General features: G+C 38.7%; 2 protein-coding genes and 1 non-coding gene across 4 annotated transcripts in view; 1 reads left to right on the plus strand and 2 right to left on the minus strand.

Annotated features, from left to right (window-relative positions):
- The window catches only part of LOC116432813 (xaa-Pro aminopeptidase 1), a 40388-nt gene that overhangs the window by 11174 nt on the left and 7074 nt on the right, over positions 1-22140 (minus strand). The gene's annotated exons all lie outside the window — the stretch shown is intronic.
- LOC116432819 (esterase FE4) lies at positions 667-3628 on the plus strand. The gene is made up of 9 exons (XM_031990231.2): positions 667-892; positions 1160-1448; positions 1607-1792; positions 1915-2114; positions 2235-2403; positions 2474-2640; positions 2728-2872; positions 2993-3125; positions 3252-3628. The coding sequence occupies exons 1-9, from the start codon at positions 701-703 to the stop codon at positions 3421-3423; spliced, it is 1653 nt and encodes a 550-aa protein (XP_031846091.1). The 5' UTR covers positions 667-700; the 3' UTR covers positions 3424-3628.
- TRNAA-AGC (transfer RNA alanine (anticodon AGC)) lies at positions 17189-17261 on the minus strand. Its single transcript has one exon. It is a non-coding gene; the product is annotated as a tRNA-Ala (tRNA).

The raw sequence follows: 22140 nt of genomic DNA on the forward strand, positions 1-22140 counted from the left end.
AGTGTAATCATTCCAGTAGAATCATTTGAATTTTATGCGGGAATTGAGATTCTCGTGCTTTATTTTACGACGGTCTTGAAGATATGAATCTTTCAACGTTCGTCCCTATAATTGTGTTAACAAATCCTAAAGAATTCAATTAAAAGCAATTACATAAATAAGACTTTAAAAGGACTATATAGAAAATATTAACAATGTAAACTGCGCGAAAGAATAATTGCAAATACTCGTTGCTTCAAACATTATAGTTTGGACTGTAGAGTATAGATTATTCTTTGACCGAGTCATGTTTAATACCTGTCGATCACGTTCTTATTTCTCAAGAATTCAATTATTAGTTCCAGAATAATAAACGGCAATTAGGATTAATAGAGTAAACAATTACTCGCCACTTAAATTTCCTGCATTACCTAATAAAACCGGAAGCACCAATGAATTACGATTACAATAATGCGTTGAAAAATAAAGATTACTTCAGGATGTTCCTCGCTTAGTTATCCGAAAATCATTCCCCATTGTCATTGCTGCGGATAATCCATGTTTGCGCGGGCACATTCCCTTCATGCAACAGTTATATAATGTATTTTTCCGCTGACTGTCCTTTATAAACCGCTGATAGCCGATTCTAGACAGGATGTGCTTCTCTATAAAAGCAAGGCTATTAAGCGTCTAATGACAATTCGCGTTCCAGTAACTCGACATGTGGCTGTTCAAGTACCTGTTATACGGATTTGTGCTGCTTTGTGTGCATGCAGAGCAAGATGTTCAGTTGGAGATACCTCAAGGGATCCTTAAAGGGTTGAAGACCGAGACTGTCTACAATAATAAGGGTTACTACAGCTTCAAAGGGATACCTTACGCGAAACCAAATGTCGGACCCCACAAGTTTCGCGTGAGTGATTATTTAGAGTTGTTTAAATTTTCACCTTATTAACGAATCGTAAATTCTTTAAATTATTGAATATCTATCATTCGAATCGAGAGTACTTGCAATAAAAAAGATCTCGCCGAGTATTTCATTTTCGCTAGATACTATTCAAGTTCCAAGGATTTAAGTTAAGAATGCAATAGAAAATTGTGTTGTTAAAATGTGAATTATATATTGTGAATAGATGATTATGGATTATTAAATTTAAGGAAATTCGATCGGAATTTTCAGATATCAGAGCCAGCTAATCCTTGGGAAGGCGTGTACGATGCAACAAAGCATCGTTCCGCTTGTCCATTCTACTGTATGATCAAGAAGGGTCTTGTAGGTGAAGAGGATTGTCTTTATCTGAACGTGTACACTCCAGTTTTGGATAAAGAGGCCAACAAAGCGGTTATGGTGTGGTTCCACCCTGGCGCATGGAACAGTGGCACAGCTGATGATATTCTCTTTGGTCCTGACTTTTTGGTCGAGGAGGATGTCATCTTGGTTACTGTTAATTACAGACTTGGCGCCCTTGGTACGAACTTATGTTACATTAAATATTTAACAAATTTTCATAAATGTTAGAATTCAGTTAAATTAATTTACTTAAATGATACGCCAAGTCTCTAAATCCCATTTTTTGTATCTTCGAACAATCGTAGCTTTCGATTTAATTAATATATTATGTTTCAGGATATTTGAATACGGGAGATAAAAATGCTCCTGGGAACGCCGGCATGAAGGACCAGGTGATGGCGTTGAAATGGGTGAAAGATAACATACATTTCTTCGGGGGCTCTTCGAATAGAGTCACCATCTTTGGCCAGAGTTCTGGAGGAGCGTCTGTTCAGTATCACATGTTCTCTCCTATGTCCGAAGGTAATCAATTAATTTAATTAGGTTGAAGACCTAACGTATAAGTATCTATTCAAGCAGTTACGAAGTTAAATTCCAAAATGTTTAATTAGGAAATAAATTTTAACCTGTTCGTTCGCCTCTAGGGTTATTCAACGCTGCCATTGATCAAAGTGGATCGATGCTCGGTCAATACGCACTGCAAAAAAACCCAAGGGAACTCGCTTTTAAATTAGGGGAGGCTCTAGGAATAAAAACTACAGATTCCGCGGAGTTGGTGCAGAAACTCTCCGAGTTTGATGTGAAAGACATCATTGCAGGCAGTGACGAAGTGACTAAGTCTCTGGTAATGTACATTAGCAATTTATAATGCTAAAATATTACGATGAACTTGATGACATAATCTTTATTAGTAAAAAAGGAAACAGTTAATGAGAAACATGCTTCGTTTTTGTCTTCATTGCAGAATCCTTTGAATGGGCATCTAGCTGCGTTCGTTCCTTCGGTCGAGAATGATTTAGGCCAAGACATGTTCCTGACAACGGATACTTGGTCCTTAATAAAGACCGGTAGAGCTGCCGACGTGCCATTTATGACAGGATTGGTCGCTGATGAAGGTTCACTGTTTGTGCAGGGTATGTACTATCTTGATTATCAGAAATCGAGGCGTATAAAAAGTGAGTATTCATTTAATTAACTACGCAGGGATGTTGAACAATATCGAGGTACTGAACACCGAACCAGAATTGTTCCTACCAGACGATTTGAACATTACCGATCCAGAAATGTTTAAAAAGAATGGACAATGTCTGAAGATGCACTATTTTGGAGAGAAGGACGTTACCAAGGAGGACATGAACGAGTACGTTAAGGTAATTTATGAAGATCCATGTACAATATAATTCTATGTTTTTCTATAACCTTCTTCCCGCACATTCTTCTCTATTGCGATGTTACAGATGATAGGCGATACCTTCATCAACGCCCAAGCATTGATACCATTGGAATATATCAAAAGTAAAAATTCAGCTCCAATCTACTCATATCTGTTCACTTATGAAGCGCCATTTGGATATATGAAAACTTTATACGGCATGACCGACAGTGAGTTGTCATTTTCGTTAGTAAAACGGTTATATCTTTGTTTACCAAATATTTGATTTTTACAATCTGAGTAATACGTGTTACCTTTTTCTAAAATCATTGCGTGGTTGTTCTGACTAGGTGTTGCGCATGGCGATGAATTAGGTTACCTGTTTTATGGTGGTGCCTTCAAGAACTTACCAGAACCAGGCACCTCCGGGGAGAAGATGACGAAAATTATGACTAAATTGTGGACAAATTTCGCCAAAGACAAGTTAGTAATATTAAACATTAAATTGCAAATTATAAGTAAACACCGGTTTCAATGTCAATTTCTAATGAATGTTTACGACTTCATTCTCTTTATTTGATGAAATGACAAAATGATTGAATGTTTCAGAAACCCAACTTCTACCTTGGACGACGTCGTTACTGTGAATTGGGAACCCATAGGGGCAGACAATAATTACCTGAATATTAATGAAGAATTGAAAATGGAGAAGAATCTGATGCAAGAGACGGTAGATTTTTGGAAAAAGAAGTACGGTAATGTTATTGGAAACACATTGTAATATTACAGAAAGTTTTAAGCGATTATTGTTCAAAAATAACAGTAACTAAATTAAATTAAGGTAGTATACCTAATTACTTTTAAGTATACCTGAATACTTTTCAAAATATTTCATGTACACAAGTACTTAAGTAAACTAAACAGTATTATGAACAATAAACAAATAATAAAGTATCACGAAGCATACAACTATTTATAAAATTCAACATTCTTCAACAACTTACACCTATCCCACTATCTTCTATATCTTTCCCTTTCCATTCATTTTTATTAAATCGCGTATTTCTTATAAATTATGGTGTCATTAAAATTTCCAATTCACCATTTATATAATATAAAATAAAAAGGTTTGACTGTTTCATGTATCATTAACACGTTTACTACAGAGAAAGGGTAAAGAAAAATAAATTACTTTTACATTAGAAAAATTTCAGTTTTTAGCATCGCCCTGCATCAACGAGGTGGTGGCGACTTTCTCCTTCATCGAGCGACCATTTTACGTTCTTCTCATCTCGCTTCGTTCTCGGCTATTGGTTCACCACTCGCCTTCTTGTCCCGGGTGTATCAGGCTTACATGAGAACGTAGAAACGTGAATCTCGCGGGGACCAATTACATGACAAAGTTCACGTGCCACGAGGTCACAAAAGAAGAGGGAACGAGTCGCCATCTTAACGATCACCCTGCGAAGAGACCAACGCGATTCGCTTTCTTAGTCGTTACCACGTTGCCATTGCAGATTTACCATTTGTTCACCACTCACTTTTGTGCTTCGAAACGATTAGTCTCGCAGGAACGCGAGGAGCTATTTCAAGCTTATAGAGCATGTTACGCGCGCAGTAGTACGCACGCGTGATGTAGCAATACCATTCGGTTTCATTCATGCGTGACGTGATCGATATAAAAACAGAACTGCTTGGCAAATAAGTATCTCATTTGTGCGATGTATCATAAGCTTAATCATCACTACTCCATTCATATTATTAAATCTCTGAACATAATATTTGCAAATAACTTGTACCATAGCCTTACGGTAGCAGTGCTATTGGATTGATGATGTGTTATTGTAGTCATAAATGTTTATTTATTTAATAGATATTCCGGTAGATAAATATCGAAACTTTCATTGCTATTAAAGAAACGTTTATTGTCTTGTAAACTTTTTTTTTGTAGCAGGATGATTTAGGCTTGTTCTCAGAGACCTCATGCTGCTTGGCTTCCCGGACAGTTAGACGGGCAATCAAATGATCCCAAGGTTTCGTGAGGAGATGATCAAGACTCCGCAGTGGAGGACTGTTTCTTAAGATGATCTTCAACATCTTTATACCAGGCTAGCATAGAGGCACAGCAGGTACCCGTTTCATCTTAGATTCCTGGACCAGTTTGGTCGCTCGCTCGGACCACTTCCTTTTCATTCATCTCTACCGTGATATTCAATCATTGAAATTACCTGGCAGTAAAATAAATTACATGCCGCTTTTCGATGAGAAATATTAAGAAATTAACAGAACACCAATGAAATTTTAGAAATATTGATCCAAAAGAGATTAAGTAGTACCATCCCCTAACTTAACAACAGAATAAATAGCTAGTATTTAAGATTTGACTAGAATTCTAACAATCTTCATCAAGCAGCAAAACATAGGAAATCAGAATTAATTAAACGAAGTGCAGCGTTTAGTCTATTTACTATAGATAGTAAAGAGGGGTCGTGTAATTTGGTAAACCGCAGCGTGTCGAACAAGATTATCTGGTAATCTGCTACGGAATAGGACAAAAAGCGACTACGCTATTCATCTGCGCCGCATCTGCGCCACACGACGAGATGATTTTCAGTTTCACCGTACCAGGTTCTCATAATGCCGAGCTGATGCCTCTCATCCCGCGACTGGACCGCTACTTTCATGATTCCCGCACAGTTCTCTCCCTGCCTTTGTGGACACTGCTTCCGTCGACTCATGCTTTCCACAGCATTTTTTCGATGTTCCGGTTCATTCGTCGTGGACCTGCTCGCGTGTCAAGCGTCCTCGTCGAATTCTCGAAGGAGATCGTTCTCGGCCTCCGCGTCCCGTTGTCTTTCACGGACTCGTCAGGATCGAAGGCTCGTCGGCAGACGAAAGAAGGAATGTCGGATCAGCGGCCTATACCGCCGAGAAAGTATCGGATACTCGAAAAATGCCCGGTATCCACCTCGCGCGGCTGCCCGTTTCAACGGGGCTGCGGGTATCGGCTTCTCGGTCAAACGGGCTTCGATTTGGGATGGCTCGAGGCTTTTTACATCACACGTACACAGGAGAACAGGAAGAGGCTGCGGTGCTTCTCGAGGGTAGTTTTCAAGCTAGGCTCCCTTTTATCTGTGACTCCTAAATTAACCCTTTGCATTCGAGAGGCGACTTTGACTTACCACTTGATTTCACGCAGTAAAACTGTAAAATTTGATATTTAACACATTGATCGTCGGTGACTTAAGAGACATTTAAAGCCCAAACGCCGGCTTCATTCGTGTTCGTGCACGCTGTCCAGGCAGTAATAGTGGACGTGGCGTAACACTTTCACACGCCGAATTAACCTTGTGTGAAATAGATGTGATGAAAAAAGGCTTCTCCTTTTCTCGTTCGAAAGTGGACTGTATTTTGTTTAATATTGAGTGAAAGGAATGTGTATATGTTTACAAAGTTAAAGTGTGTGTGTTGTCCAGTGAGTAGTGTGGTTGTTATGAACTTGTGATGTATGTCTGTCTGTCTAGTCTCTCCATGTCTCTCTATATATATAAAAATACTGAGATAGGGCGGTGTCCTTAGTGACAAATCAGAAGGCTAAACTATTGGAGTGTTGCTAGTGTAACCTACGTCCACATTGTAGTGGAGGTAGGGGGTATGTCGTCCCTTCTGACCTGCAAAGGTACCGGTGGCTGTGCGCTCGGGGTTTAGGTGGTTGAGCTGCCGTTCTTTTTGATATGTGTCTTAATCAAATAAACCGTGCCAGAACAATTCGCTTGTATCTGATCAATGAGTAGAAAAAAAATTTTTTTAAATATTATACATTTTCGTAAAATAGTACATTTTAATTGCATGTTCGTCAAATCTAGAAATGAAAATCCAGAAATCCGCATTACTGCGAGGCCGGCGCTCAAGCGATAGACTCAGAATCCCGCGTTTTCACGGGTCCGGCGCTCAATGTGTTAATATTATACTCTGTATAATGTATCAATTTGAGAAATATTGAAATAAAATAGCTTTGTTCCTCAATGCACGTGAGGTTTCTCTTCGAGTTAGTTTCATAAAATATCGTCTTCAGCTCATCAGAGAATGTTAAAATATTTCTACTGAAAAACATCCGAGTTTAATGCGGTTATGCTTCACGAGGGAAAGCAGATTTCTTTCCGTATACATTTATTGAGCTTAAGATGTTACAAAGATATTGTTATGAATAACACTTTTTGTTTGATGCGAATTAATGAAAACCAATGTAGTCATGATGCATTTGGTCGGTTTACATTAGCTGACGTTCCTTTGTTCTGTTGACATTTTTGTGGGAGAAGTTACTGAAATAGTTACTTGAAACTGTGATAACTAGTTTATGCATTAATGGAGTATTCTATACTTACTCTCTAGTAGAATGAATAGAAAGAATTTCGTTAGGAATCTATGTGGACTAGGCTCGATATACATTATCGGTCAGCTCTCGACCGAGCATTTTACGCAACTTAAAAATCCTAGGTTTGCAATCTTCGCAGCCCCGTGATCTGCCCCCAACTTCAGCAAGTTAATACTAAACTCGAAGCCGATTTAATATAAAATCAATTGCAATTCTATTCCACCAAATGTACGAAATTTTTAAATTGTCATTACCATAACGGGTAGACTCAAAGGTTTAATAAGCGTGCCAGCCACCCTCGGTCCAGTGGCTGCCGAAAATAAAAGTAGCGGGAACCGAATCGAACGGGAGGCTTTTCGACAGGCGTCACGCGTCATGAGCATGTCGCGACCCCGGTTCGCGGGGGTGGATATGCACGTGGCGATATGCGCGCGACGGGGGTGGCGCGCTGGCGCTGTCAGCCATCATCGGCAGAGATCGATAACCCAGGATCGGTGTGCGTGCACACGTTCGGGACTGACCGGGAAACACGAAAAAAACGTCCAAGAAAAATAACGAAGGGGTTTCCGGTCGGATCGGCGGAGTGGGGGGAGGGGGTTAGGTTAAAAAGACATCATAAATCGCGCCGAACCCGCGACATGGCCCGCGCTAACCCCCTCGCTGTCCATATGATCCTGGCCGTTGTGAGATGGCCAGTTGCTTAAGTGACCGATCAACCAGGCCAAGGTTCCCGGGCCAGTCTCCAGGCGTTCGTGCAGTCGAAAGTCTACCCGAGAAAAAGATGCTACGGAGGTTTTTATCGGTTCCTTTCGCGGGACGAAGCGTCGCCAGTGCCCGCCACCTTGACAGGCGAGCATCCGACAGTGGAGGTGAATCCCCGACGAACGTGGAAGGGGACACCGCTAAGCAACGCGAGCCGGGGTGAAGCGTCCTGCGGTTAGGGGATGCGTAGTTCGACTAACCGCCGCTGAATCGCTGTGCTCGCTTGTTTGCGTAAATATGGCCACTCTGAGCTGGCGAGGTTTATGTATATAGGAAACTTATGCAATGCGAATGTTTATCTGCGCTGAGATATTGTGACGAGTTGATTTATGCAATGCGACGTTTGCCCAATGCTGCATGAAGGAATGAGGGATTTTATGTAGGAAATTTATTCCTATGGGAAAAGTTAATTTATCTGGGAAAAATATTTTATGTTACAGTGGTTATACCGAAGATTATATTATCGAAAATTTTCCTGGCTTAACAGGATGTTCGTTATTTTTTCTTGATTTTTGATATTGTTTAGAGGCCCGCGATGATTAGCGGATGTTGAGTTTCTGGAGACTGTGTAGTTTACAATAAAGAGGGTGAATTATGGAGTAAGACTTCTTTGAGAAGAGTTCGATTACGTTGGAAATTAAAGGAGAAGTTCGTTGTATTATGAACAACGATATGAAATTATATTTTGCATGTTAATACACATTGTTTAAATGTCGATAAAGTAATTTTGTAGAAAAGTATCGGTATCCTTCGTGAGTTACCGGTAATTTTGTTAATAATAGTCGACACGTGGCCGTCAATTCGAAGCAAGGACAGTGTGCCAGGAATTATTAGAAACCAATACGAGAAAGAGGTTTGTCAACGGCATTATCTCATGAACAGGGTCACAGGACCATAAAAAGGAGTGATGGTCCTCGACGCCCGCAATATTATTTTTACAAGCTCGAAGCAGAGAGAAGTAAAATAAAAATGTTTAAGAATACGTATCTTCGTAAATATTTTCGAAGAAAAATATCTAATAAAGTCAATATACCGATTAAAAATAAAATCAAAACGTTTTAAAAACCAACGAGTCACTCAACAAACACCGCGTATTCCTTTAAAAAAAAAGGAATACCAAAACGCCGTTTACAATTTCACCTCCAAATAAAAATTGAAGATCGACTATACACAAATAACAGCGTCTTAAACTTTTAACTTAATCTTCTACACTATAATGAATCCATCAGTCGTACAGATATACTTTTCTTAAGGATACCTATAAGAAACATCTGAATACGCAGATTAATTCTTTCTAAGCGTATTTCATTTCATCCCTTAAACATCTGAAGGTCGGGCGTACATACACGTTGCCCACGTAAGATTGTCGACGACAGGACAAATCTTACTAGAACTTGATGTATCGAGAGTTCATCAGCGCGCGAGGGTTGCGTATCGGCGGTTCGATAGCCAATAAATAAGGGGGTTGCTCGGTGATCGGGAGTCGGAATTCCCGATTGGTTCGTGGACTGGGGTGACATACGAGAACTAGAGGTTGCAACCGCTGTTGGGAATCGATAAATCGAACGTGACCGCTCGCACGCTCGGTGGAAACTCGACCGGAAATGGAGCAGGCTGTTATAATTCCGAGGAGATGGAACCGATACTTCCGATAATGCCTTATTGATTTCCAATGGAGTCTTGGGGGTGGAGCACGGCCACGTTTTATGTCTACGAGGGCGGCACCACTCGAATTTTCTGCTAGCTGTCCTGTAAGGGCTGCACACTTTGTATTTATTGGAAAACAAGGGCGGTTCGGTAGCAGGGTAACACGAGGCTGCAGGGGGTGATTTTCAACCCCCGCGGAGGGTAGCTAGTTCCGTTGTTCATTAAACGAGTCACGACACAGTCATCGACCAGTACGGCTGCTCGTAGATCGTGTTACCCGACAGAGGTTTCGCGCAGCTGGCTTCTTTTCACTTCGAAGTCGTTGCAGCTGGCCTATTGATCGCGTGACGAGGGCAAAATGGACGCTTTCCGTTTGAATGTTGTCGGAAGAATGCAATGACGGGTGGGGAATTTTGTAAACATGATTATAAAACATTTAGAGATTAATCGAAGTTGCTTGTGACATTTTCTGCTGTCTGAAGGAATGGGCGTGTAAAGATTAACGAACAAGATTTTTAAAGATTATTGCGTGTAACTGAATGTAATTTATGTCATTAATTTTTGCAATGAAGTTCTTTAATTGTAATCTTCATAGTTCAATTTATAGTATTCAATACATACCCGATAGGAATGTATTAATAGGGATTATTGATTGGGGTATACTCATCGTGGAGACTGAATCTATTTTCCATTATGATAAGTGTAATTCTTTATGAAGAATATGAACATTACGTTTACATATTTATAGTAACTAGTACAGTATGCTTTCCTGTTAAACTGAAAGAGATAAATATCAAACTTCACTGCATACGTGATATTTATTAATAAATATTGCAAGATACTCTTTCAAATATTATATGAAATGTAATACCAGCTCCATTATTCGAGCTATAGCACACAATTGTTGCAAAATAAATCACATGGTTACTTTTTATTATCTCCATAACTTCAGTAACATTCAAAATGTCGTTCAACATGGAAACATTTCAGATATAATATACTTATTTACATTCTAATCGTGGAAGATTCAAAGGGACCAGACACGGCGAACCAAGTCCTATTTCCGAGTACGCGAAAAGAAGTCTATTTAAATATTTACTATCCATAAAGTCTTTCGGCTTTGCTTTCGAGGCTAGTTCAAAGAAAATAGGATGCAAAACGGTCGTGTTCTAACGACGCGAAAATAATCACAGATCGTGGCGAGGGGGTTGCTTTGATGTTAAAAAGCGAACGAGGCCTGCCAAAGAGATTAAACGACGTCAAGGAGGTGGCCTGCGCTCGTTGCCGCGATATTAGAGGAGTATCAACATTGTGGGAGTTTGTTCTGATTCTCCTCAATGAATCAACTTTCGATAATGACGTGGACGAAAGTCGCCGAAGCTAGACCGGCCACCTTCCACGAGAACCATGAAAGGAGGAAAAGGTAGCGGAAGCCATTCATGGAAAGAAATGGGTTAGAACAGACGAGACATGCGACTATTAGGAACGTAGGAACGCCGAGCAACGGGTCTGGCCATGTCTCGATCGACAATGCCATCGGGCAGGCCGTTGTTAAGTTGCTTAACGAATTTAAATATGTTAAATGAATATTGTGCAACGGTATACAGGTGTCATCGAAAAGATTTTACTCTTACTTTCAAACAAAACAATGATAATTCATTCTAGAATGTGTATTCTAAAATATACATTAATTAACGATCTCCTATTAACATTATTAATATCTAAAGCGAAAAGAAACTACTATCTTATTCGAACTAACCGAGGACAATAAGCATATTTTCTATTTGTGGAAGAAGCCGAAGCCCAGGAATTGTGACATATTTAATATTGCTGATACATTACATTTGTATTGTATAATATTTCTGTCAACAATGAAAATAATGTAACATCTCAATATAAATAATTGGATGAAATAAGAATCAAATGAATTCGGTTGGTGATAAGATTGTGTTCGACGAAAGAAATTAATTAATAGGTTTGTTACTTGATAACATACCATTACCTTCCAAGTAGATAAAATATTTATGAAATATTAATCAGGAAGCCTGAGAAATGTTTTTTCAATGTGCGAATAAATCATTTAAATACTAATGACAATATTATTAACAATAATAATAATAATAGTAAGAATAAATGGAAGTTTCGAGTGCGGAGTATTACGTCACGTCTTCCTCTTATCAGTTCCGCGGCCGTGTTATCTCTGTCTTGCAGTTATGCACACCGCTTCGTGTTTATGTTACTCGCGAAGAAATTCTCTTGTTGCAAAATGAATATTTGTAATAATTTTACGTTGTAAACATTAACGGTCGACAACATTGGCGAAGCTGCCGTTACCTACGAGAAGGTGATACGTGAGACTCGAGGCCGTCGGATAGGCCTACCGGCGTAATCTGCAGCCGGTTTCACGTGCACTGTTAATTTCGCGAATTTTGTAACTAGAATGTAACAAATCGTTGTAAACCAAGTAAAGTTTGCAATTACACAGGAAAACAGAAGGTACAGCGATGTATTACCGATAAACGCGGCGGTGTTACATTTGTAAAGTTCACCTACTCGCAGCGTGCTAACCTGGTACGCGACGCGACATTTTGTATTTAAAAAAAAGCTCGTTTATTGAACGGGAGCTTGTTCGACGCTCCCTCCGCTCCACGCCCAGCTCGTTAATTAATTGAAACGAACTCCCAGTTTCGCAATCGACAATATCGAACCGCATCTCCGTAATGCGGCCAGCTATCTGTTGCATCGCGTATGACAATAAAGAAATTTCGAAAAATTCTATACGAGTATATCGTAAAATATACATTTCATTCGACGCTTAATTGAAATATTCTTTAAACCAACAGAATGAGATACTTTTAACATAATTACCTACCCTCTGGATAAATACCTTATAATCTACAAAATAACAAATTGCATTGATAAAACAGGCGACTACGTTGACAAATACATCACAAGTTCTGAATACAATGAAATTCAGTAAGCTTCCAGCTGACATTATACCTTATATCAAAGGAAATTAAACAAAATTCTTCGTTACGAACGATCGATCATATATTTAATCGAATGAAAAATTGAATAATAACGATAAGAATGAGATTAAGAACCCATTCTTAAACCTAATTAATCAAGTCGCCGGTTTGTTGCGGCCGGTTTGATTAAACGATAAATTCAGTACACCTGTAAACCGCACAACAGATGTACGTAAATAATCGGTAATTATCGAATAGAATTGTCAGTAGTGTAGGTTCTAGGTACTGATAAGGGTACGTCCTACATACCTCCTTTCTAAAAGTATTCTAGTTCCCTGTCGCCGTCGCATGTGCACGCGTGCCGAGTTACTACTAAGGTGTCCCATTCATCTTTCCCCGGCTGTTGTCAATGACCATTTTTTGTTTACAGATATTGGATAAGTGACAGCGCGAGGTAGCAGGCACGTATAACCCGCAGGAACGCGCGTGCGTTGCGACGAAGGACGGACGGGACACTACTTGTCGTGGATATTAATTAGGGTGGAACAATAGAGAACGAGATTTTTTACCAGGAAAGCATCAGGCCAAGGAGGTCGAGGTGTGGGAGTAGCATTGCGCACGATGCCGGCAAAATCGAATAGTTCGCCGGTTGCTCGTGATAAATCGTCCGAATCGGTCAGACCTTTTCGTCGTCTTTTTTTCTCTCTTGAAGATCAACGTGAATAATTATAAGTAATCGATGTTTTTTCAATGCTTACGAAACACGTTAATTAAATACCGATTCAACCGAGGGGAACTGTGAAGACTGTTTACTGCTGTTTGATAATTGTCATGAAATTATTTTTAATTTCTTTCAAGTGAACTTAATAGTGTTTCGTGCCTTTTGTCCGCGCGTGTGCAGTAGTTTACGAGTTCTTGCTCTCGTTGAAATTTTGTCTTTGCAATGTATCTGAAAATAGATCGATTCGCATGTGTTTTCCTTCGAATTGTTTATTTGTTTATAACTACTGTCGATGATAAATTTAGTAGTTCTTTTCATAGTGTACTGAACATCGTTGCAGGTACGTTCTCGTTTAGTTGTATGTTGGTTTTACAGGTAATTGAGGTAATGTATTACCCTTAAACATTGGCAGACACAAGGCTTATTAGCTTGTTCATTTTATAGAGTAACTGTTAAGAATCTATTGTAATTTCATTGTTCTTGCCGTTACTCGATATTGTTCCACTAGAAGATTTTTATATTTCTACAGTCAATGATATTTCCATCAATAGTCAATAATCAGGGAAGTTTAATAAACGTTCACGTGAGAAAATTAAAATAGAATTCTTGCAAAGTTCCGTAGTGTTATAAGGACACGGAGGAATGAAGGGCTTGAGAGGCAATGCGTGGCCTTACCAAGGAATCAGCCCCCATAGGGAGTGTTCAAAGGGTCCGACCACTTTCCATGTGTTCCATATATAAATACACATATTCAGAAGACGCACGTACGCACACATTATTATGTACAGCACCGATGAAAAGTTTGCCAGAGGTCTCTGGAGAAGTGGCATCAAATTTGTCGAAGTTCACCAAGGATTCTCCTAACAAATTCCATGCTGTATAATACTAAAATTGTATGTAACATTCACATTTACATTTAACATTTATATTTGATAACCATAGCCCTGTTTTTAATAAACTACCAATTATTTAAACACTTGTCATCCACTGTCTATGATCAAATACTAAATGAAAGAACTGTTAGCAATTTTTCAACATTTGTTTAATTTGTTAATTTTACGTGATTACTAAGTCTTTATATCAAATTAGCGCTAATTACACGTACAGTCAAATAACTAAGATTATATTTCCTCCTCGAGACACTGAAATTTCAGTAGCACCTATTAAGAGGTAGCGTTGCATAATTTATAATAACAAATGCCTCTCGTTTAAATACAGCATTATCGATACTCCGAAAATTTCATCTGAAGCTTTACCCTTCGTTATTCATTTTCTCCATAGCTGCAGTGTCTATCGATTGTTCTAGTTATCCAGCAGCTATCCTATCGAATTAAAAGCAGCAGATTTCCCGTGGTATCTCCCTCGAATTCGCTCGGCAGGCGTTTTAGTCGACACTGTACGCCCGCACGCGGCTACACCATAACTTTGCAACGGTTTACAGACTGGTTAGGCTCACGCACTGCTGTGCGAGCGTGAGTTATCGGGGGAGCATGATCTCTGCTCCACTCCTTTGGCTCCTTCCTCGTTTGCTCCTTTTTGGGGCTGAGGCCAAAGCCTGACTGCGGTCCAACTGTGCAAGGGACGCATAAACAACGAGAATCCTATGGACACACCGCGCGACGTCCCGTTCTGGGAAACGTTTCCTCGAATGCGTGGAGGAGGTGTACGACAAAGCTCGTTCGACCGTTGGCCAACAAGGAAACAGGACAAAAAATAAGAGAACCTCTTCTTTCCTTCTTCCCGGTAGTCTGGACCAACGTTGCGCAGAAATGAATCGCGATAATCTCAACAAACGTTAATGGACTTTGGAAAGGATTTTAACGACTCAGGATTGAACTAAATTTTCATTAATTTCAGTCGTATTTCAGGGTGTGTATACGAACTGTACTGTCTAGTTGCTGGTACATTCAAACATATATGGTTGGAAATGTACCTCGCTTTGATGTAGGGGTGAGTATGAGACACGCACATTACGTCACCCGAGCTACACACGCATTATTAGGATCGTAGGATGCAGGCTTGTCCTGTCTGGATCCGCAACGTGCGGCCGCAAAGGGTGTGAGTGGGCTTAGCGTTCATCGGAGCTCCAGGCACGTGCACGTAATGCTTGTCATAATGGGAGGTGAATTCTGAAACGTTGAACAAAGAAAAAACATGCGGAGCAACAGGAGAACACGAGACGAAAGGGGTTCTACTGCGAGCTTTTGTGTGTTTGTGTTTGTGTGTGTGTGTGTGTTACTGTATCGTATTGCGACCTTCTTTGGCCTAACTGGGTCAAAGAGGGTTGACACACATAGTGTCATGGAAACGTTACTGTTAGCGAGGGTACCGAGAAAATTCGAATATCCATTTCTTGAATATGTATTAAGTGTTCGGATATTAGAATTGTAAAAGGAATGATGGTAAACATTGTAACAAAGATTAGTAATATTGTCGAATAATTTAGAACTTTATCAATCTCTTAAAAGGTGAAATATATTTTCCATTCAATTAGCATTTCGTGGAACCGTTTGTAGAACCATTTCTACGAGTACGTCCATTTTAATTATAATGTTATTTTCATTAACAATTTTAATTAAGGGACGTTATAAAGAATGTCTTGTTATTATATAGTTATTACAAAACGTGTTGGCACTAATACGTCACGAACTGCTTCGTTCTGTGTGTAATGTTGGCGTCTCGTGGCTACCTCCTTCAGAGTCGCGCGAGCTCCTTGTCCAGTTGAACAGAGGAGTGGGAGAGCTTCGAAGGGCCTGGTAGCCCTCGCTTGGACACCGTTCCACCGAAGGGACGCTTGACCGCGTCCGAACAATGGCGCTGAGAACATAGATCGGGGGAAGAACCAGGATCACAGAATCTAGAGGGGACGCACGGTGCAGCAGAGCAAGACTATTTTCTTCGCTATAATCCCGATTAAAAAAGGAGTGAACTAGTAGGATAAAAATCATTAACTTACAAATGATACCCCGAATTTACAAGTGAATGACAAATAAGAAGAAACGTGTGTGAATTACTTTAATCCTCTAAAAAATTTAAGAAACATTCCTTCTGGATTAATTAAAAATACATTTTTAACATTGGGTAATGTTTAAAAATAATAAAACTTACATGTGATTGTTACGATAATTAACCTTTCAAAGACATGTTCAATTTCTTTTGCCACCTGCTGGGTTTTGATAATCATTACAAAATAATTTTCCGGATTGTTTGAATGGTTTCGAAAATTTTGAAAACTATTTAAATTGGTAAATGCTTAATTAAAGTGTGTACAATTGTTTCGTCGAGTAGTATTGAATGAATGATTTAATATGTCGAAGATAAGGTAATTGATACTATAATTCAATAAATGAGGCGTACAGTCGTCTGCGAGCGTGGAGATTAGAAAGGGGATTAGAAATGAACCGGCACAATGGACTCAGCGCTAGTATCAGTGGCAGTTGTTAGTAAATCATGGTTTAGAATCAACCGGGACACAGAGTCGACGTGGAGGTAGCTAGAGGAGCTAAACGAGCTTAGGATAGCACCACGAAGAACGCCTAAATGCCATATCTGAATATGCTGTGGATTCTATCGCGTGTCTGTATAGTACGGTACGATACTACTTCGGATTAGCGTGCCGTTGCCGGACACTTCTTATTCATCGTGCGTCAATTATCTCATTCATAATTTATTAATTATCCTAACGCCTAACATACAGTTCGTGAAATCTTTTTCTATTGATTCTGACTATTATTTACAAATAAATAAAAATGCAAACATGTAATTTTGATTATTTCAGATGAGAAAGTCAAAATGTTTTATGAATAAACATTTTTGGAGGAAATTGGAATTCTGTGAAAGCATTGATCGATCAGCTAAGAAAGATTCTTTTTCAGCAGGATCCTGGCGACAAATTCTTTGGTTTTTGCGAACGAAATGTAATATTAATTTTGAAAACTTGTTTATATTTATATTGTATTATTTTTTTATTGTTTAATCTTGGTTATTGGAGTTACGAGGAAGTTAAAAATAACTTAATGACTTGAATGATCTAAAACAAATTGTTTAAGGTAAAAAAAAATTGCTTATATTTTGGAGGCGCCGGGTATCGATCCCGGTACCTCTCGCATGCTAAGCGAGCGCTCTACCATCTGAGCTACGCCCCCAGTTGTCTGATGTAAAATATTTTTCATTTACCAGTATTCGAACAAATATTATTAACATTCCTGCTTTGTAATAAAATGAAAAAGACATAAGAATAAAATTTGTTCTTCAAATTCTATATTTTGAAAGTACATCAAATGAAATTGTTATTAAAACGTGGAATCAAATATTTGTAATCTAATATGATTAATAATTATATTCTGAAACGTTAATAATTTCTAAATGTATTACATTAGTAGAAACTAGATCGTGATTATTTTCTATGTAAATAGTAATTGTTATTTCAAATATTTCACTTTGAAAATGTAAATGTTTAAATTTCAAATTTAAATGATGTTCAAAATTTGTTGAAACATCAATTTAAATTGTGCAAAATATTATTTCTAATTTAAAATAAAAATATTGTTTTCGATTTTCCTGTGTAGCAGATCGAATAAAATTGCAGGCATTGTCAAACTCTAATTTACGTTCAGATTTGGGTTACACGAATGTACGATTCTTTTGTCCTCCATCCTGCCGTCACATCATCAACCATTTCGTTTGCTTTCTCATTTGATCACGTGGCGCCACCAAGATCACAGGATCACAGAATATTGAAGGAGGTTACCTACTATGATAGAACATGTGTCGTGCAACAGCACGTGCTACTTTTTTCTATTTACGTTCAGTTTATGTAATCTTATCGAAGCGTACCCGACTTACCAATGAAGATCTGTAAATACGAATTGCTACGAGTCTAACAAATTTTTATTTTAAACTTATAAAATCTTTTATGACAATCGGAGCAAATATTTGAAATATTAACACAATTAACACTTCTCGCAAAGAATTAAACGATATCGACTTTCTAAAATATAATTATCTAACCAAGCAAAACATCTAGATAAACTAACTTAAAAAAAAGAAGAGATTATATTTAAACTAAAAACTTTACACTTTTCAGTTTCAATTTCGCGAGTACCAATTTGACAGTCACACGTTCACCCTAATTATACCAACACTTTCTATATACCTATTCCTATCACAATCAGTCAAACAACTGTTCACAAACTCAAAATAAACAAAATTCTCGGTAAATTTTCCTTAATAAAGACAGATACAAAAGAAAAGAAAAAGCTTGATAAACAGATTAACGAAATCACATAGAAACCGATACAAAGAAAACGAATGAAACCGCAGAATTTTCAATGAAATTTTAAAATCGGCCATCTGACCAATCACTGTATGTACATTCACTGTGAAAATCCCGAATGGACAGAGCGCGGGTCATGAAGAAATTATAATCGAAACTTCTGATGGGCGCTTACAGTAGCATTGAGGCCAGCTTATCGGATTGGAAAGGGATGAGGTTGAAAGGGGATGGACTATCGATCAGGGACGCAGCTCTCGATACACCCGTTCCCCGATAGTTCGATTCTCGCGCTGCGAACGGCGGCGATTCGATCGGAAACAAGTATCGTTCAGTGTGAACCATAAACGCAGCCCGCCATCGGGTCGTTTATCGGATTTCGAAACACGCAGCGCGCCGAAAAGGGAAAGCCGGTCGAGGGTGAAAGTGTGACCGAGAGAATGTAAGGTCCTGCGAACCTCTGTCGCCATATGACAGCCTGCTACGGAAGACAGCCTCTTTTCCGATAATTTGCCATCCATTAACATAAAAGGAGGCGAGGCCTGGAAGGGGAAGATGTTTTGAATTTTATGGTTAAAAGTGTGCTCTGGCTCCTTCCGAACGCTGCGGCCCTGCTCACCGTTTGCTCTTATTTTCCGATACCGCCGACGACCGACTCTTTCCAATTCTCCCTTCCGTTTTCCGTCCTGTTCCCGGCTCAACCTTTCACCCGCATTTTTCAGCGACGTTTCGATCAAATCTGTCTGGCCCCTTCTTTCTCTTCGATATTTTTGTGTCTGGGATTTAAAACCTGTTCATCGATTTATTTATAGATGCGAGATGTTATTCGGAAAGAGAGGTAAGCGAATAATGAGGAGTTTCTTGTGATATTTTCGAATTCGAATTGCGTCGGAAGGAAGGATTAATTCGAAGGAGATTGAATAAATGAAATGGTGTTAAGGAAATGAGAAGTCGATTGGACTAAATGGATCTTGAAAAGGTGTTGAAAAATATATGGTGTTTTTGAAAATTCTATTTGGTGAGGTGGAATTGGAATAGTAAGTAAGTTTAATTGTTATTTGTTTTGGTGTACTTGTTAGAGTTAAAAGAAGGTAATTAGAAAGAAGTTTATTGTGAAAGGTTTGGTGGATTTAATGAAATTAATGAATTGCTAGGTAATTAGTAGAATGTTTTTGTACCTTACGTGCAATGAGATTATTGGGAAGCTGCATAACTTAAACAAAGAATGCATGGATAGAATTAAGAAAAAAAACGACGCGATATTGACATAGTTTCACGGAATTCGAAGCATTCCTTCGTTTCGGGGCGACACAAATTGTGTTTTGACGTCGTGGCATCTGGTCTAAAAGGTACGCGAAAATAGATGGGACTACTTCTGTCGAATATAGTATCTGAATAGTCTGTCTGGTTTACTGGGACGCGCATGGTTGAATTCCTCGCGATGACTAGGAAGTATAACAGTGAATCAAATTTAGGATAACCAGGTTATCCTAATAATTTCTCTAAATTTGCCATTACATACACAATGTCATTTATAATTCTAAAATAACTGTCACTTTGTATAGTTTCGATAACATTCATTAATAATAGTTACACTAAAGTTGAAATTTATATAATCCTAACAATGATTCTACAATTATTTTTATATCAATTATCAATCTTAAAAATATTATATCCAAAGGACAAAAATACAAAGTTTTCGCTTAACGTTTACAATGAAGGTACTCTCGATATCTGCAGGTGACCGATGGACTTGGAGGCGGTCAACTTTCCGGTGACTGTCACCAACCAGGAAAAACGGCCCCCTCCCTGTCCAAAACGTAAAACTCTAGGAACAACCAATCCGCGTGTCTCATCCCCCGACGCTACCCTTGTAGCCACGTATTTAAGGGTAGATCTTAACACATATCGGCGAATTTCTAAACAAGAGTTCCACAACAACACACATCGACGGAATTTCTAACTAAGAGTTCCAGTGAGTCTCTAACGAAGAGCTCCCCACCACAACACATATCGACGGAATTTCTCATCAAGAATTCCACAACTTAACATATCGACATCGATCCAGTTACAACACAACGAAAATCTCATTACTTATCATATTTCATTCAGGCTCAGCATCACTAATCTGAAACTGAGCCAGAGCATCGCCGTAACGAACTGCGAAGCTCAACACGTATCAAATATTTTGATAAACATAGAGAATTTTATGCATACAGATTTTTAAAAACAATTTATACAAAATACGGTTTTCCACGGGAACATACAATATTACTTCGTGTCGCTCTATTTATAAATCCATTCAAAACGTACTGTACTGTAATAATCAATTTCAAAGGGAATTTCCGGTATGCATACCACGCATATCTGGTTCGGCTAGATACCTGACTGCTTCGTAGTTGTGCTAATATCGCCCTCTAATATAAGTTTCCTCCGTCTAGTAAACTATCTGCGTGTAAACAGCCACAAAACTAACAAATCCTGATCCGAGTTAACGTATCATTGGTCGTGTTGCATTAACCTACTTTCGATATGCTGAATATCGAAATGTAACAGCATTGACAGTCAAAATAATAAATTACAATTTTTTTAATTATTAACTATTCAATATGAATATGACAAGACTGACTTACACGAAATTATAGGAGTCAAAAAATCTATTAGACGATTAGCAATAGAATCTAGTTAATCGTAAATGTACATATGGCAGTGAAGTATTTAAAAAAATTATTTAACTATGCTGATGAAAGTAAACGAAGTTGATACTCCAATGGAAGATATTATGCGAGATGATGATGCAGAATCTGGATTCGATTGCCCGGTGAATGCTCCCAAGAACAGAAACATAGCTGGTCAAGCTGCACTATAAATAACGGAAGTTTGCAAGCACGTTGCCGGTTAAGAGTTATTTCTGTGGCGCCGCGGCTAAAGTATGCACTTGACTCTACAATGTGCTTCGTGACATAATACTCGCCACGTGTTTCATAAATTTAACCTTCGACTGATCTCTGGCGAACGATCCGAATCAATCATTCCGATACCTTGAAATTGAAACAAACGACAGTGTGCTTTCCCAAATGAATTATAGCCAACCGAAGTAACCTGATGAGAATATAATATTCCTGCGTTCAAACGAACATAATTCATAATTAAATGAACGAATTTGTAATTAAATCGTAAAATCTATAACTAAAAATTGCCTGCGATGCGTGCAGTCTCTTTGCTTAATCGTTCAGCTTTATTACACTCGAGTTATAATTACTGCCAGTCTTCGCTGTGCTAAAAGCAAACCTTGAATCAATTGCGCACTTCGCGTTGTGTACACACGTTGTCTAATCCGCTCTAGTTTTTGCATCGGAAACGCATTCGATAGATGTTCCCTCTGTCCGCGAGAAACGATGCGGAATAAAGAGGCTTCTGTGCGTGTAAGACGATCGCCTGGTTGATCGAGACGTTCAGAGGGAATCCTCAATGATGATGGAAGCCATAAAGTGGTGCAACTGTTTCCGACAATTAGCGCCTAACTAAGTAACTTTATTCCGCGGCAGTAACTCCGAAGTTATGTAATTTCGTTACTACAAACGCAAACAGCAGTCTTGAACCGTAGAGTAAATTGACACTTATAGAAGACTTTATAACCGTTTTAAATTAATAGAAATTAATGGAGTTGCTATGATGCTCCACATAAGTTAGAGTCTATCCACAGTTAACCTCATTCTTGAAACTTCACATTTTTGAGGAATCGTTTCTAA

This window comes from Nomia melanderi, chromosome 9 (assembly GCF_051020985.1).
Source record: "Nomia melanderi isolate GNS246 chromosome 9, iyNomMela1, whole genome shotgun sequence".
NCBI lineage: Eukaryota > Metazoa > Arthropoda > Insecta > Hymenoptera > Halictidae > Nomia > Nomia melanderi.

Excerpts from the sequence above, each read along its gene's own strand:
- LOC116432819 (XM_031990231.2), top strand. The coding sequence starts at position 701 with ATGTGGCTGTTCAAGTACCTGTTATACGGATTTGTGCTGCTTTGTGTG. Across the intron at positions 2,404-2,473 it reads AGGTTCACTGTTTGTGCAGG|GGATGTTGAACAATATCGAG; the intron begins GTATGTACTATC and ends TTAACTACGCAG. Across the intron at positions 2,641-2,727 it reads ACATGAACGAGTACGTTAAG|ATGATAGGCGATACCTTCAT; the intron begins GTAATTTATGAA and ends GCGATGTTACAG.